The 15,807-nt window shown below is 45.3% G+C and overlaps 1 protein-coding gene across 1 annotated transcript in view; it reads left to right on the top strand.

Moving 5' to 3' along the window:
* The window catches only part of itga3b (integrin, alpha 3b), a 213,534-nt gene that overhangs the window by 174,577 nt on the left and 23,150 nt on the right, over window positions 1-15,807 (top strand). The window contains exons 17-23 of the mRNA XM_085966312.1: window positions 277-356; window positions 1,356-1,433; window positions 4,251-4,353; window positions 4,909-5,085; window positions 5,775-5,888; window positions 11,746-11,862; window positions 13,350-13,448. Of these exons, the coding sequence (XP_085822438.1) occupies window positions 277-356; window positions 1,356-1,433; window positions 4,251-4,353; window positions 4,909-5,085; window positions 5,775-5,888; window positions 11,746-11,862; window positions 13,350-13,448 (768 nt within the window). The remainder of the gene's footprint in view (window positions 1-276; window positions 357-1,355; window positions 1,434-4,250; window positions 4,354-4,908; window positions 5,086-5,774; window positions 5,889-11,745; window positions 11,863-13,349; window positions 13,449-15,807) is intronic.

The following is a 15,807-nucleotide window of genomic DNA, read 5'->3' on the forward strand; positions in this document are numbered from 1 at the left end:
CTCTCTTCATTTGTTTGAATTTTTTAATTCTTCCATGGATTGAAAACTGAAAGCCATGCACTGGGTGTAGTTAGAATGCTAATGCCTGCTCTTTGTTGGTGAATCAAAGATGGAGGGTGAAGAACAGAGTTTGCTTCAGTAAGTTCACAAGCCTCCAGTTTTTAATGTGACCTCAAAATTGTGTTTGGAGCAGAAAGGTCAAAAGTATCAGAGGACTGGGTAACAAAGTGAGAAATATCAGAGAAAGCTAATGGATGGTACATTTTTCTTTTGTAGGCGAGTGTCAAAATAATCTTTGAAGCAACTGGAATAACTCTTCACATGAGAAAGATCGATGTGGCACTCCAACTAGCAACGTAAGTGCAATATTTTTTCCTCCCTTTTTGTTAAATTGTCCATTCCTGGTTTGATTAAAAATAAAACTGAACCTAAATTTCTTCAGCATTTGTTCTTTTCCGCTTCATAATCTAATTTCTTTAGTAAGGTTAGAATAAACATTGAGGGAGCCAATCCACCGTGCAGCAGACACCAGGAGGATTCCAGAACAATTGCTGACGTTTTGAATTGAACATGTAGCTCACTGTTGAACAATCTATATATCATGTAATATGTGATTAGAGTGTACAAATAGAAAGAACTTCAAATCCCAGTCCATGGGAAGGGTACGGAAAAGATTCACTAAGATGATAAGAGAAATTAAAAGCTTTAGTAATGGAAGAGAGACAAAAAGTACCTGGGTCTCTTTTTACTGGAACAAAGGTTGAGAGGAATTGCTGAAAATTAGGAGGGGTTTTGATGACACAAGTAAGGAAAAAGTATTTACATTGGTTGGTCAGCTAGTTTGTAATTAGGGGGTAAACATTTAAGATGTTTAAAATCACCAAAAGAATGAAGAGAGAAATTAGGAGAATCTTTCTTACGCAGAAGGTTGTTGGGATATGGAATGTCATACCAGAGATGGTGGTGGAGAATCCATGATAGTGGTACATATGGGGAGAGGACATGTCTTTTTAAAACGGCAAAAAAAAAAGTATATCCTAAATGTGTCTTCTCCCCATGTTTCACTATGCCACACACCAAGTGGGAAGCTTGGCGACTGTAGCACAGAAGTATCCTGACTGCTCTGCTACTGCATGAGAATGACCCAGCTGATTTCCCCCACGGTTCACTGCGGTTAAGTTATTAGAGAGAAGCTATTGGTCACCATATGGATAAGCACCAGCAAAAAAATCACGTCCCACTGCATTGGGGCACAAGATGTTTGGTACATCAATGCTACCTGATGTGGCCATCAAATTAAGAATGGTACTTTTGTGAAATGTTATTCAAACATTAATTTATTACTTTACAAACAGGGAAAGTGTGCAAAGTGACTTGAAATTGGCCTTAGCATCGGTATCCGTGGAAATTCAACTGCAAGTTAGCCTTATTGGGTAAGTATGTAATCGGTATATTGAATTTGAGAGTCTACAGTTATTTGCATGCTGTAAAGGTGACTGTAATATCTTTCTAACAAGTTGCTACTTTTACTTAAAAATTTTCAGCAATAGCACCCTTTTTCCTGTATCTGGGATTTTGTAAATAATTTAACGAACTATAGATTACTGATGTGCTATCCTCCACGTGGAAGAGATAGCCTAGCTGTTGGGAATTCTCTTTCCAAAATTTTGGCTATACAACACTGGGGACACTTCAGTTCCATAAAAACAGATTCTTGTAAAATCGTTACTGTAAGTCTGGGCATCCACTGACTAAAGTTGTATGGTATTTATTAATTTATACCTTTTAATGAGAAATATTTCCATTCTTCATTATTTTGTATTTCTATCACAGCCCTGTCATTATACCCACAATTCATCATATATATGTTTTACTGCCTAGATCCTTGTAAAACAGCAACCACGACCCAGAACAAGCCCTCCTCTGTGCTTACACATACTTTATAACCCATTCTGATATAATAGCTACATTTTTAACCTCACCTGCCCAATGGGAATGGGGCTGGAGGGTGGTTCAAATAGCAGTACAGTACTTATCGCTGCATCCCCAATGCACTCCCACCCTCTGCCATTTTAACCATGCACTTTCTGAAGGCAGGTGGGGGCCTCATGAATATATTAAAATTAGGGCCCTATGACTCAATTAGCACAACTCCTTCCACGAGTTAAAATCCGGGCTCATTAATTGTTTACTACTCATTCACTAACTGGCCAAAGGCATTCCTTCAAACTTGCTTTTGGAGCCTAAAGACAGCACATTTTGTTAATTTAAATTGTGTGTATATATGTGTAGGGTTCAATTACCCAGTTATTTCTTCATCAAATAGGAAATGGATGATGTGTAAAGCCACACTGTTCACTAACACGCTGCTGTTTATAATGAATGCTCTGCAATTGGCTTTACACTACTGAAATTTTGAAATGTGCAAGGCAATTGTGAAGGTGTGTCCAAGGCTTATTCATGCACCTGAACCCCTTCCAGTGCCCGTTTACTGAAGGTGCACCGCACTTTCTGTAGTGTTCACCAGTGTAATCCCCTCTAGTGGAAGCATAAAGTACTGCACTTGAGATCTCAGTTTGTATATCATGGCTTTGGATCAGACCTCTGGTTAACATAGAAACATAGAAGATAGGAGCAGGAGTAGGCCATTCGGCCCCTCGAGCCTGCTCCGCCATTCAATGAGATCATGGCTGATCATCCAAATTCAGTACCCTGTTCCTGCCTTCTCTCCATATCCCTTGATCCCTTTAGCCTTAAGAAATATATCCAACTCCTTCTTGAATATATTTAATGAATTGGCCTCTACTGCCTTCTTTGGTAGAGAATTCCACAGGTTCACCACTCTCTGGGTGAAGAAATTCCTCTCATCTCTGTCCTAAATGGCTTACCCCTTATCCTTAGACTGTGACCCCTGGTTCTGGACTCCCCGACCATCGGGAACATCCTTCCTGCATCTAGTCTGTCTAGTCCTGTTAGAATTTTATAAGTTTCGATGAGATCCCCTCTCATTCTTCTAAACTCCAGCGAGTACAAGCCCAATCGACCCAATCTCTCCTCACACGTCATTCCTGCCATCCCAGGTATCAGCCTGGTGAATCTTCATTGCACTCCTTCCATGGCAAGAACATCCTTCCTCAGATAAGGCGACCAAAACTGCACACAATACTCAAGATGTGGTCTCACCAAGGCCCTGTACAACTGCAGCAAGACATCCTTGTTCCTGTACTCAAACCCTCTCACTACGAAGGCCAACATACCATTTGCCTTCTTAACCGCCTGCTGCACCTGCATGCTTACTTTCAGCGACTGGTGCACAAGGACGCCCAGGTCTCGTTGCACTTCCCCTTCTCCCAATCTATTGCCATTCAGATAATAATCTGCCTTCCTGTTTTTGACACCAAAGTGGATAACCTCGCATTTATCCATGTTATATTGCATCTGCCATGCTTCTGCCCAATCACCCAACCTGTCCAAATCATACTGGAGTTTCTCGGCATCCTCCTCACAGCACACATGCCCACCCAGCTTTGTGTCGTCTGCAAACTTGGAGATATTACATCTAGTTCCCTCGTCCAGATCATTAATATATATTGTGAATAGCTGGGGTCCAAGGACCAATCCCTGCGGTACCCCACTAGTCACTGCCTGCCACTCGGAAAAAGAGCCGTTTATTCCAACTCTTTGCTTTCTGTCTGCCAACCAGTTCTCTATTCAAGTCAATACCTTGCCCCCCAATCCCATGTGCCTTAATTTTACATGCTAATCTCTTATGCAGGACCTTATCGAAAGCCTTTTGAAAATTCAAATACACCACATCCACTGGTTCTCCCTTATCTATTTTACCAGTTACATCCTCAAAAAATTCCAGTAGATTAGTCAAGCACGATTTACCTTTTGTAAATCCATGTTGACTTTGTCTGATCCGGTCACTTTTTTCCAAGTGCTCTGCTATTACCTCCTTTATAATGGACTCTAGCATTTTCCCCACTACCGATGTCAGGCTTATTGGTTTGTAATTGGTTTGTAATTGGTTTGTAGATGGCAGTTGTTAGCTGCTACAACAAACCTTTAATGGTTGGTTATCTTTTGCTGCTCCATTCACAAAGGCAGTTTATCAGCAGTTATTAGCACAGCTTAATCACTGGTGCTTCGGTTCACAAACCACTGCCATTGGTTGTACCCAGTGTGACATTCGTGTACCAATGTGGTATCCTCAATAAAACTCCCTATTTTTTCTTCTCTCTCACCAGGGAAAAAACAGCACAACACACATACTTCAGTGGTACTGTCATGGGTGAGAGTGGAATGAAGACGGTTGAAGATGTGGGAAGTCCTGTGGACTTCACCTTTAAGGTGAGGACAGAAAGGATATCATAGAACTTACTCCAAGATCTATACATTTGTGTGAAACTAAAACACAGAACGTCTCACCATATGTCACTGTGCAAATCACTTGCGGGGAAGATTTCCACGGGTTGCTATTCGTAGTAAAATCATTAAAGCATGTTTAGAACGTGTGCTAAGAATGTTGCTACAAGTAGTGAACAACAGAAATATTTCCCTATCTTTGCTGGAAAGTGTTTCCAAAACCTTTGCTCATTTGTTTACAAATGCACAACACGATGAGGTAAATTGCACTGAAACTCCTCATTACCTTACTTAATTGTGATGGCATCACAAAAACACAATTCTTGCTCTTGTCCAAACTGCGCGAGCGTGTGCAGAATCGAAGAGAAGATAGGATAACTCGAGAAGCAGTGTTTAAGAAGTAGTAAATAAAATACTTAATCCTTTTTTAATGGATTTAGCACAATGACTGTTTGTATCTGGTAGCTCACAAGTTAGATATAGTCATTAAATGCACACACAAGCATGCTAATATTTTCCTGTATTAAACTCCTTCTACAGGTGACGAATCACGGAGAGCCTTTGGGTGATTTAGGAACACTTTACCTCAGTTTTCTGTGGCCATACGAAATCAGTAATGGAAAGTGGTTGCTGTATCTCACTGAAATTGAAATGAATGGGACAGAAGACCAGTACTGTATACCAACAGGAAACATCGTGAATGAACTGAATTTAAATGTAAATAGATATTTTTCTCCCTATTCATCATCGTAATTAAACATCTTAACAACCCTATTGGCATTTCTGCACTAGTCAGGCTATTTGGAATACCTCCCATTTTAAAAGCTGTAGGAATCAGTCAATCCTTAGTTTGGTCTAAATCTTCTAAGCTGGCAAATCACAGTACTGAAAATTTAAGTACAGTGTGTAATAATTTGCAGTGACTCTCAAGTCTATTTCTCTTGCAAAAGAGAGTCTTTCCTCCTCCTTCAGCCTCAGTTAGCAGCCTATAGCCTCTTAATACAAGTATCTAACCTGCAAGCACATTATATCTATGTAGACTGCAGGTGAAGTCCTCTGTCAATCTGGCTTACTTTGAAATATTTCTGCAAAGTAGGATGTGCATCAAGAATATAAAGAACTGGAGGCAAGTCCCCACTTGTGACAGTGCAGAAATGGCCAGACAGGTAAAACACAGCGATTGGAAAAAAGGCCATTCAACCATTTAAGCCTGTTTCTTCCACAGGCCAAGCAGTACCTATCCCCTATTGTGTAAACTACCCCATTTATTTAATCTCTTGTGGAAAAACTCTGTATAATGTCCTCCTAGATTTGGTAGATCATCAGACATTGGAAGACAAGACATGTTTCCAAAAAGCAGACTTTATGTTGTTAGATTGATATCAACTTTGAGATTTCTTCTTCAGATGACTAACCAATCAAGACACCCAGAAAGAAAAAAACGGGAAGTGACATCTGCAGCTGCCAAGGATATAAGAACACTGGCTACAGTGAAAAAGGGAAAAGGAGACTTGCAGTTAGTAAGTGTATTAAGCTGGAAACGCTGAAGGAATCACCTGGGTTGTGGATACTAAAGCAATGAGGGTGCATTTTCTTCTGATATTCAGAAAAACAAATTGGCCACCATAAGATTGTAACACAGTTTCTAGTGGTTAAAACATAGACATCCACTCAGAATTCACCTCAAAATAACTAACACACGAACAATGAAGGACAGGAAAGGACCCTCTGGTCCATCCAGCCTGCCTCACACAATTGTGATACCTTATCTATCACAATATATACAGTCCCCACCCCACCCACCCCAAACCATCCCACCCCACCCCAAACCACGTGATCGCCGGGAGAGGTAAAAACCAGATTTACAGTCCCCACCCCACTCCAAACCACGTGATCGCCGGGAGAGGTGAAAAAACAGATTTACAGTCCCCACCCCACCCAAAAACCACGTGATCGCCGGGAGAGGTGAAAAACCAGATTTACAGTCCCCACCCCACCCAAAAACCACGTGATCGCCGGGAGAGGTGAAAAACCAGATTTACAGTCCCCACCCCACCCAAAAACCACGTGATCTCCGGGAGAGGTGAAAACCAGATTTACAGTCCCCACCCCACCCAAAAACCACGTGATCGCCGGGAGAGGTAAAAAACCAGATTTACAGTCCCCACCCCACCCAAAAACCACGTGATCGCCGGGAGAGGTAAAAAACCAGATTTACAGTCCCCACCCCACCCAAAAACCACGTGATCACCGGGAGAGGTGAAAAACCAGATTTAAAGACCCCACTCCACCCAAAACCACGTGATCGCCGGGAGAGGTAAAAAACCAGATTTAAAGACCCCACCCCACCCAAAAACCACGTGATCTCCGGGAGAGGTGAAAAAACAGATTTAAAGACCCAGGGTAATTTGGGGGGGAAAAATCTGTGAAATTCCTCTCTGACCCCCACCTAGACAATCAAAACTGGTCCAGGAGATCGCTCTGGTCCTGAATTCCTTGCAGTACCTGTCTTTTTGTAAGAGCTGATCTCTGCCAAAACCATTGTAACCGGTGGAAGTGAGCCACTTGATCAATGCAAAAAAAATCTGCTTTTCCATTCCCTGCAGATAGTGAAAAACTGTAGCAAGTGCCGACAAAGAGCAGCACTCAAAGTACTCCTTACACAGTCAGCCAGAGGTACTGCCGTATTTTTGGCACATAAAGCAAAATGTCTGCAAGTGGCAGTTATCGATACAATTGGTGCATTGTTGTCATAAAGTGCCTATGGCTGCAAGGACACTTGATTATTCAGGGGAATGCCTAACCTCTACAATATAGCTTGTGTTGGATGGTGTTGCAAAAAATAGGCTTCAATAATGATGCCGGTATATCCAAAACAAAAAGATTTTTCCATCTCCTAACAACTCTAGAATTTGGCCACTTTAGTGTTTGAAACCAATTAGGAAGGCAAATTGTATGGTAGCCTTTATTGTAAGGGGATTGGAGTACAATAGTAAGGAAATCTTGCTGCAATTATATAAGGCTTTGGTGAGACCACACCTGGAGTTCTGTGTACAGTTTTGGTCTCCTTACCTAAGGAAGGATAGACGTGCCTTAGAGGGGGCGCAATGGAGGTTCTTCAGATTGATTCCTGGGATGAGAGGGTTGTCCGATGAGGAGAGATTGAGTAGAATGGGCCTACATTCTTGGAGTTTAGAAGAATGAGTGGTGATCTCATTGAAACATATAAAATTCTGAGCGGGCTTGACAGGGTAGATGCTGAGAGGCTGTTTCCCCTGGCTGGAGAGTCTGCAATTAGGGGTCATTGTCTCAGGATAAGGGCTCAGACAATTAGGAGTGAGATTAGGAGAATTTTTTTCACTCAGATGGTTGTGAATCTTTGGACTTCTCTATACCAGAGGGCTGTGGATGCTCATTCAATAAGTATATTCAGGACTGAGATCGATAGATATTTGGACATTAAGGGAATCGAGGGATATGGGGATCGGGCAGAAAAGTGGAGTTGGGGTCGATCAGCCATGATCTTATTAAATGGTGGAGCAAGCTCAAGGGGCCATATGGCCTACTCCTGCTCCTATTTCTTATGTTCTTATGAAAGAGTTGTTAGTTTACTGATACAAATAACTGTAATGGAAGAAGCATTGTCCAAGTCATTATATTATAAATGTAAAATTTCTGAGAATAGTTTTCTGTCCTGTGATTTTAGATATTCCACATTTTAAGTCTTGGCTGAGTAGGTCTAAATTCACACATTGCAGAAGGTTTTAATTGTGGTAGATGACCCAGCAGACTCCTGCTTTGATTGGATTTGCCTCCAGTAATTGGATATCCTGACATTTTCCAAAGTTTAACATCGAGTGGACAGTTATAACTGGTATAACAACAGAAAATGCTGGAAAAACTCAGCAGGCCAGGCAACATCCGTGGAGAGAGAAATAGAGTCAACGTTTCAGGTCAAAACCCTTTGTCAAGACCTGAAACGTTGGCCCCGATTTTCGGCTTGTGTGGGGAATGGTTGGATTTCCCCGAATGTGGGGTTTCTGACACACATAAAAAAGTGTCAGCCAGCTCCACGCAATTTTCCCTCAAGTGGCCAATTAATTCCCAGCATGTGGGAAGCCTTGCTAATTGTCCAATTCGAGTCAGAAATCCCCACAGTATGATGTCATCATTCGTGGTGCTTTCAAGGTCCATAGCAAGCACTGCATCCTCTGAAGGCTTCCAAACGAACCATACAGGATGGCAGAGGAGCCTGCAGCAGCTGTGGCCAGTGCCAGACCCCGAGCTGCCTCCAAATTCGACGAGGCTTCACTGCAGGCATTATTGGATGGGGTTAGGGCCCACAGGGAGGAAGAGGCCTCCCACTGAGACCAATGCTGCATGAATGCAAGTGTCAGCAGATGCCAACTCACTGTGAGTCACCAGAAGAACCTTGGCATTACATCTCTAACTCCTTCCTTTACTCCCCCACAGTACCATCCAGAGCCCCCGTCCTCACTGTGGAGGAGGAAGAGGCTGTGCAGCCAGACTCCTCAGAGGAAGCTCCAACCTCTGAGGGTGCAGCGTCAGCAGAAGTAAGCGCACCCAGCACCAGCGCCGACAGTCACACCTCGGGGGGACCTTCGGGACATAGAGTAGTGTTGTCACCTGGTGTTTCACAGCTCACAAGTGAGCCTCAGCAGATTCTGGAGACAGGGACAGCAGTGGAGAGTCCTCGTCGGAGGGCACAGGACTCTGCCAGCTCAGCTCAGCTGCGCTGCATGTCAACCCTCTGCCTCTGGGTCCATCCGCAAGTGAAGAGGTGATGGATCTCCATGCACAGATGCAGGAGTCTCTGGCAGGTTTTGTCTCCAGGGTCGTTCCGAGTGTGGCGCGAATGGAGGAGTCCATAGCGACCATGAGCAGAGCCTTTGTGGAGTCATTGGCGTATGAACGCATCACCGTGGAAAGGTTGGCAACCTCCATGCAGGAGATAACTCACCAGGGTACGGAAAACATGGTGAGTGCTCATAAGAGAATGACATATCTTGAGGAGCGTTGGCCATCTGTTGAACAGAGAAACCAGATCTTCATGGAAGTCCTTCTGAGTAGGACTGCCAGTGCAGAAACAGGTCCCACTGGCCTCCTAAAGCGCAGCAAGGTGCTCTCAAGCCACTTCCAAGCGCTGGCCCCTTCTGGCCTGTGCAGCTTCAGGTGAGTGAGCAGCAGCCTGGTGCTCCTGGTGCTCATCCTGCTGTTCCTGGCTCTACTGCTGCCGCCTCTGCTGTTGGAGATCCTCTAATGCCAGGAAGGGAAGGTACCAAAAGCCTCCCATGCTTCTGGCAGATGCCTCCGTTGAGGGGGCGCTGAGTTAGGGTGGTGAGAGGGGCTTCCCAGGAGCTCACACTGGAGAAGTGTGTGAGGCTCCAACTTTCTACAGCTGCTCCTAAGGCTTCAAAAAGTTCCCCCAAGCCTTGATCAACAAGGTCCTGCAGTCTGCAAATGCTAGATATTTAAATCTCTTCAGTCCTCAACGACCTGCTGCTGCAAGCAAGCAAGCCAGCTGTTTTCACGCCAGCTCTCATCGGCGGGGTTCCCCGCAGGCGTGTTTCATGTGGGGAAAGCCCCAAAGTTGCAATGGCCCCGGAAAATCTTCCTTAACAAGGTGATTATTGGTGGTTAGTGCTCCGAAGAGCAGTCCCGCCAGCGGCGGCCGGGACTGAAGCGGGGCACGTGGAAACGATGGTCCGAAAGTCGGACGGGGCGGGGAATCAGGCGGGGGGGGTCCCGACCCGCTTTTTCGCCAATTTTCGGCCCCCGGCCGCATGAAAAGCCGCCCGACGGCGGCCAGAAAATCAGGGCCATTGACTCTATTTCTCTCTCCACGGATGCTGCCCTGGCCTGCTGAGTTTTTCCAGCATTTTCTGATGTTATTTCGGATTTCCAGCATCTGCAGTATTTTGCTATCGTACTAGTTATAACTGGTAGATGTTCACAGCGCAATACAATCTTCTGTCTGACAGAAAACAGGCAGAGGATTCATTGAAACCTAGTCCACACCTCCCACCCCAATTATGTTTAAGCTCTAATGCTTCACAAACCTTGGCATACCATATTTAATTGTGTTACTAGTTACATAAGAATGTGACAAAAATTGATGCAAATATTTTGGGCAAAAAGTTGAGTCACACCCCCTTTGGGGCGCTACTTTTAGCACACCAGAAAAATTAGCAGCCCCGTGACGGAAATAGAGAGGTAATGCCCCAAGAGGGAAACGGGGCGCTACTGGAAGCGCCCCGCCTTCCTCTTGGGGCGCTGCGAGGGAATATCACGGCGCGATGTGCCGCGGTATTGCAGGCCTTCCTCCCCTTCTTAAAGGGGAGAGGGGCCTTGCGCAGTGCGACCCGGGGCCCAGCTGGGGCCCCGGGGATCGGGAGTGCCGGCAAAAGAGCCCGGCACTCAAGAGAAGTGCTGGGCTCATGGAGCGCGGCCGGCACGGGGCGGGGGGCAGGTAAGGGGATGGGAGCGGGGGCAGGTGCTGGCAGGCGGCCAGCAACAAAAATGGCCGCCCAGCACCTCACCTTTAAATAGTGTCTCCCTGGCCGCAGGTAGGCCCCCTGACCCCGTCGGATATAGCGTCTGGTGGTAAGTCAGGGGGCGCTCCCGAAGATCACGGCCGGGGCGTGAGCGGGGCGCTGCGCACGGCGATGACATCATCACCGGCGGCGCAGTGGCGCGGGGCGCTGCTGGTTACTGCCGCCGCTAACTTCCTGCTGAATTTCGCAGGAGGTGTTGGTGGCGCCACGCCTGGGCGCTAGTTGCTTTGCGCCCAACGGGAGGCACAAAGTAACCAAATTTTTCCCCTTTATCTTGTAAATGAACATGATGAAAGGACCTGTGCTTTGATAGGTATGAAATACAATCATCATTTTTGAATCACAGTGCATGACCTTGAACCAATAAATTAGTGTTGTCAATCTCCATCAATGGGTTATGCTTATGGAATGTGTTATTTTTATATGTAAAAAAACTAATACAGTAAACAAAAAAAAACACATTGCAGATATCTGAAGTGCAAATGTTCCAGCACATATTGTACCATAAAATTTATTTTGTGGCCATTGTGGTGCTGTTTGATTTGCAGCTACCTGAAAGCTTCAAACTATGATGACCATACCCCTCTAAGTAACATCTTTAAGTACCTTCCAAAGCACAACATCATTTTCACCTTCAGCAAAAAGCAAAATATTGTGAACTCCATAGGAGGCATTTTTTTAAATTGGTTGCATGATTTTTGTGACTGAATCTTTTTTGGCATTGTATGGTTTAATCTTCAAACACTCTATTTAACTGTCTGTAACATTCAATAAATACTGCCGAATGTTCCATTATTAACAGGATTGTGGACAGAAACACACAGCTCGGTGCAAGCAATTCCATTGTCTGCTACGCAACATGACTCACAAGGCTACAGTAACTCTCCGAGCACGGGTGTGGAACAGCACCTTTCTGGAGGTATGGACTGAGCCCTGTCGATCTGATGGGGATTACTTTGATATATTTTTCTCGTGTTTACATCACAGGTTGACTGTGGGCCTCTTTACAGCCTCTTCCAATGCTGATCTATGGTCAAACAGTAGGGACTGCTTAAGTACAACCTCAGATAGAACACTTCAACCATCCTCACCTTTCTCCCTCTGCCACTGCCTCCCATCATTTGTTTTCTCTCCTGCTACACCCAGTGGCCGAGCAGCTACAGATGCCTTGATACTTGATTAATCCAATTGCTACTGAGAACTTAGCCTTATTTCCCAGTCCATGGAGCAGTGTGCTAGTTTCATCATCTAATCTGTGAATGACAGATATTGGAACTAAATATTAAGTATAATACAAAAATTAAAACTGACACACAAGACAACTGGATATTAAAAATTTAGTAAGAATGGGCCTTGCTTGGCTAACAGACAGTTTTCACCCGAGAATGTAAGTTTAAAGTAACTGTAATGGGTTGAGAATGTACTTGATCTAACTCTTAAGGCTAAAGGGATCAAGGGCTATGGGGAGAAAGCAGGGACAGGGTACTGAATTTGGATGATCAGCCATGATCTCATTAAATGGCGGAGCAGGCTCGAGGGGCCAAATGGCCTACTCCTGCTCCTATCTTCTATGTTTCTGTATCATTCCTGATCAGTCAGTAATTACCAGATCATTTACAAATTGCTTCTCTTCTCATTCTAACACTATGGTCTAGAAATTGGTCCACGCAATTTTCTTTTTTTGGGCTCTACATAGACTACTAAGGCCCCAATATGGTGGGCAGGAAGCGTGTGCGCATTTCTAGCCAGAAGTCCACCACCAGCCATATTGGGTAAAGATGAAAAACATCTGAAACGGGCGTTAGGCTTTGCACATGCAGTAAGGGGTCCAATGCCTGTTTGAGGCCCTATCTCCGAGATTGGTTTGCCCTGAGGCAGAAACCAGGCCTGGGATCACCTGCTAGGCCCAACTGGGAAGATAAGGAGTGCTCCTCTCAACCCCACATTAGAGGAACTGATCGCCACCGATTTTACCCCCAACCCCAGTCACCGCCGCTCACACCCTCTGACCTGGCCCCCAACCCCAATCCCGGACCTGAGCTCCGGCCCTAGTTACCTGAGGGCCGCTGCGATGTTAGGCGCATGCAGCCCAATCTTGTACTCCTCTTCGCCAGCGGGCTCTCATCGCCTCACTGGTTCCATTTTATAATGAGGCTCGAGGTCCAATCTAAGGGGAGCCTCAGGCCTCACCAGTCAGGCACAGGGAATATACTTTGTGCCCCATGCATGCCTAAAAATGGGCGCATCCGAATTTCTGGGCCACTATCTGTTCTTCCACATTGACTGTGGTGACTTTCAATCTTAAAAAATTCTGATTATTCCCTGGAACATAATGGTGAAAGTTTCTGTGAAGTTTACTGAATATTTTAAAAGCGCTTAAGATGTATTATCTTTTTGGTGTTCTAGGAATACAGGGACTACAGCCGGATTACTGTACTACTGGAGGCTTCCTTACATTTGATGACAGATATTTCCACAATCAAAATGGAAGTACCGAATGTGATAGTGAGTTTTTTCAGATCTTTTCCTTGTCAGTAGGAATTTAGAACTTTCAGGGATCACAATCCATTTTTCTTTTAATCATGGTGAAAATTAAAGCAAAAATGATTCATTCTAGAAGTCTGAAATAAACAAGAACAACAACTTTCATTTATATAGCGCCTTTAATGTAGTAAAACATCCCAAGGTGCTTCACAGGAGCATTATCGAACAAAATTTGACACCGAGCCACATAAGGAGATATTAGGACAGGTGATGAGGTAGGTTTTAAGGAGTATTTTAAAGGAGGAGAGCGAGGTGGAGGTTTAGGGAGGGAATTCTCGATCTTAGGGCCTAGGCATGTGGAGCAATGAAAAGCGGGGATGCGCAAGAGGCCAGAATTGGAGGAGCGCAGAGATTTTGGAGGTTTGTAGGGCTGGAGGAGGTTATAGAGATAGGGAGGGGCGAGGCCATGGAGGGATTTGAAAACAAGGATGATGATTTTAAAATCGAGGCGTTGCCAGATTGGGAGCCAGTGTCAGTCAGCGAGCACAGGGGTGATGGGAGAACAGGACTTGGTGCGAGTTAGGATACGGGCATTCAGATTTTTGGATGAGCTCAAGTTTTTGGAGGGTGCAAGGTGGGAGACCAGCCAGGAGCACATTGGAAGAGTCCGGTTTAGAGGTAACAAAGGGATGGATGAGGGTTTCAGCAGTGGATGAGCTGAGGCAGGGGTGGAAGTAGGTAGTCTTGGTGATGGAGAGGATTATGGGGTCGGAAGCTCAGCTCAGGGTCAAATAGGACACCAAGGTTGCGAACAGTCTGGTTCAGCCTGAGACAGTGGCCAGGGAGAGGATTGGAGTCAGTGGTTAGGGAACAGAGCTTGTGGCGGGGACCGAAGAGAATGGGCCAGAATTTGCGGTGGGTATGACGGCGTACTCTGAGAGCACGCCGTCATACTGCTTTTGAAATGCGCAGCAATTAAGCGCATGCACTAAATCCCGAACTTGTAATCTGGCAAGTCCGCACCGACCAGAAAACCTCGTTGCTGGCGTAGAGTTGGGCTAATTGCCAAATAACTACCCAGCAATTATGTACGAAATTTTTACGGCTGGTGGAAACAGGCGTTTTCACAGCATAAGGGGATACATCCTGTCAAATACAAGTAATTTTAAAAATTCATGAGGCCGGAAATGGAAGAATTTTAGGATTTTGTCCATGGAAAGTATTTATTTGTCCATGAAAAGTTCGGAGGAAGCGGTTACTACATTGATAAAATTATTTATTTATTGGCATCTGTGGAGCATTAGCTTAAAAAAAATCCAAACAGAAAGTTTATCCCAGAAAGCTCTAGCAATGAGGGTTTTTTTACCTTTCCGGAGATTATAAATGAATAAGAGTCTTTGGGCTCGAATTTCCAAGCCCCGTGGAGGCGGGAGTGGGGGGAAAATTGCAGAATTGGGGGGCACGAACCCTTCCCACCCCCAACCCGCCTCCATGCCCGTTTCCCAGGAGGTGGATACCCGACCTGTGCTGGGAGCCGCCTCCCCGAGGCGGGAAGGGGATTAGTGCCAATTAACTGCCTGTTAACAGGTAGTTAACAGGCAGTTTTTAGCCTGATCCCTATTTTTATCCCTGAAGTGTGGGCTGCCCGACGGCTCTAAACCACGCCAAGTTAGCGAGGCGGACCGTCGGGCTGGGAGGGTTCGAGATGTCCGGTGTTCAGGTGAGTGATGGATGCATGAGTGCAGAGGTAAGTGTGTTTGGTGTGTGTAAAGTGTTTAAATAAGTTTTACTTACACTTACTAATGCAGGCTTCCTTCCTTCAGGTCTCGGGAGTCCCTCATCTCACCGGCACAGAAAGCAGAATGGCCACGAGCTGTCAAAAGTTGCAGCATTCAGCTTTCTGTTCTGGAGAGATTTCTAACTGAGTCTGTGGAGAAGGACACAAGTTAGAAGTCAGATTGTCAGTGTTTGACAGCTTCACAGAACTGTCAAACACTGATATTTCATCTGTCAAAAGCTCTTGACAGATGAAATGTCAATCCCTGACGTCACCTGTAACCAGGTGTCCCTTATTTGGCCTGCTGAGCCCGCTGGATGGGCTCAACAAGGTCAATCAAGGGAAAATTGCGTGGGTTGGCCACAAATCGATGGAGGCAGGACTACAACCCAAAAAGTGGGAGTCCCGTCTCCATCACGTCCCCATTGACAAAATCCAGCCCCTTATGTTTGACGATTGGAGTACCAGGCCCATGTGATCCCAGGTATGCTTCTGCACACACTGCGCCCCTGGGATCCGTGGGCCATTACGCTGCCCTCTAGTACGCAGCGTCAAACAGCAAGTTCGCAAAGGAGAGTCCCCATCAGGTAAGTTGGTATTCTA

The sequence above is a fragment of the Somniosus microcephalus genome, chromosome 24, assembly GCF_052327205.1.
Source record: "Somniosus microcephalus isolate GS21.2 chromosome 24, FLI_Smic_1.0, whole genome shotgun sequence".
In the NCBI taxonomy this organism is placed as follows: Eukaryota; Metazoa; Chordata; class Chondrichthyes; order Squaliformes; family Somniosidae; genus Somniosus; species Somniosus microcephalus.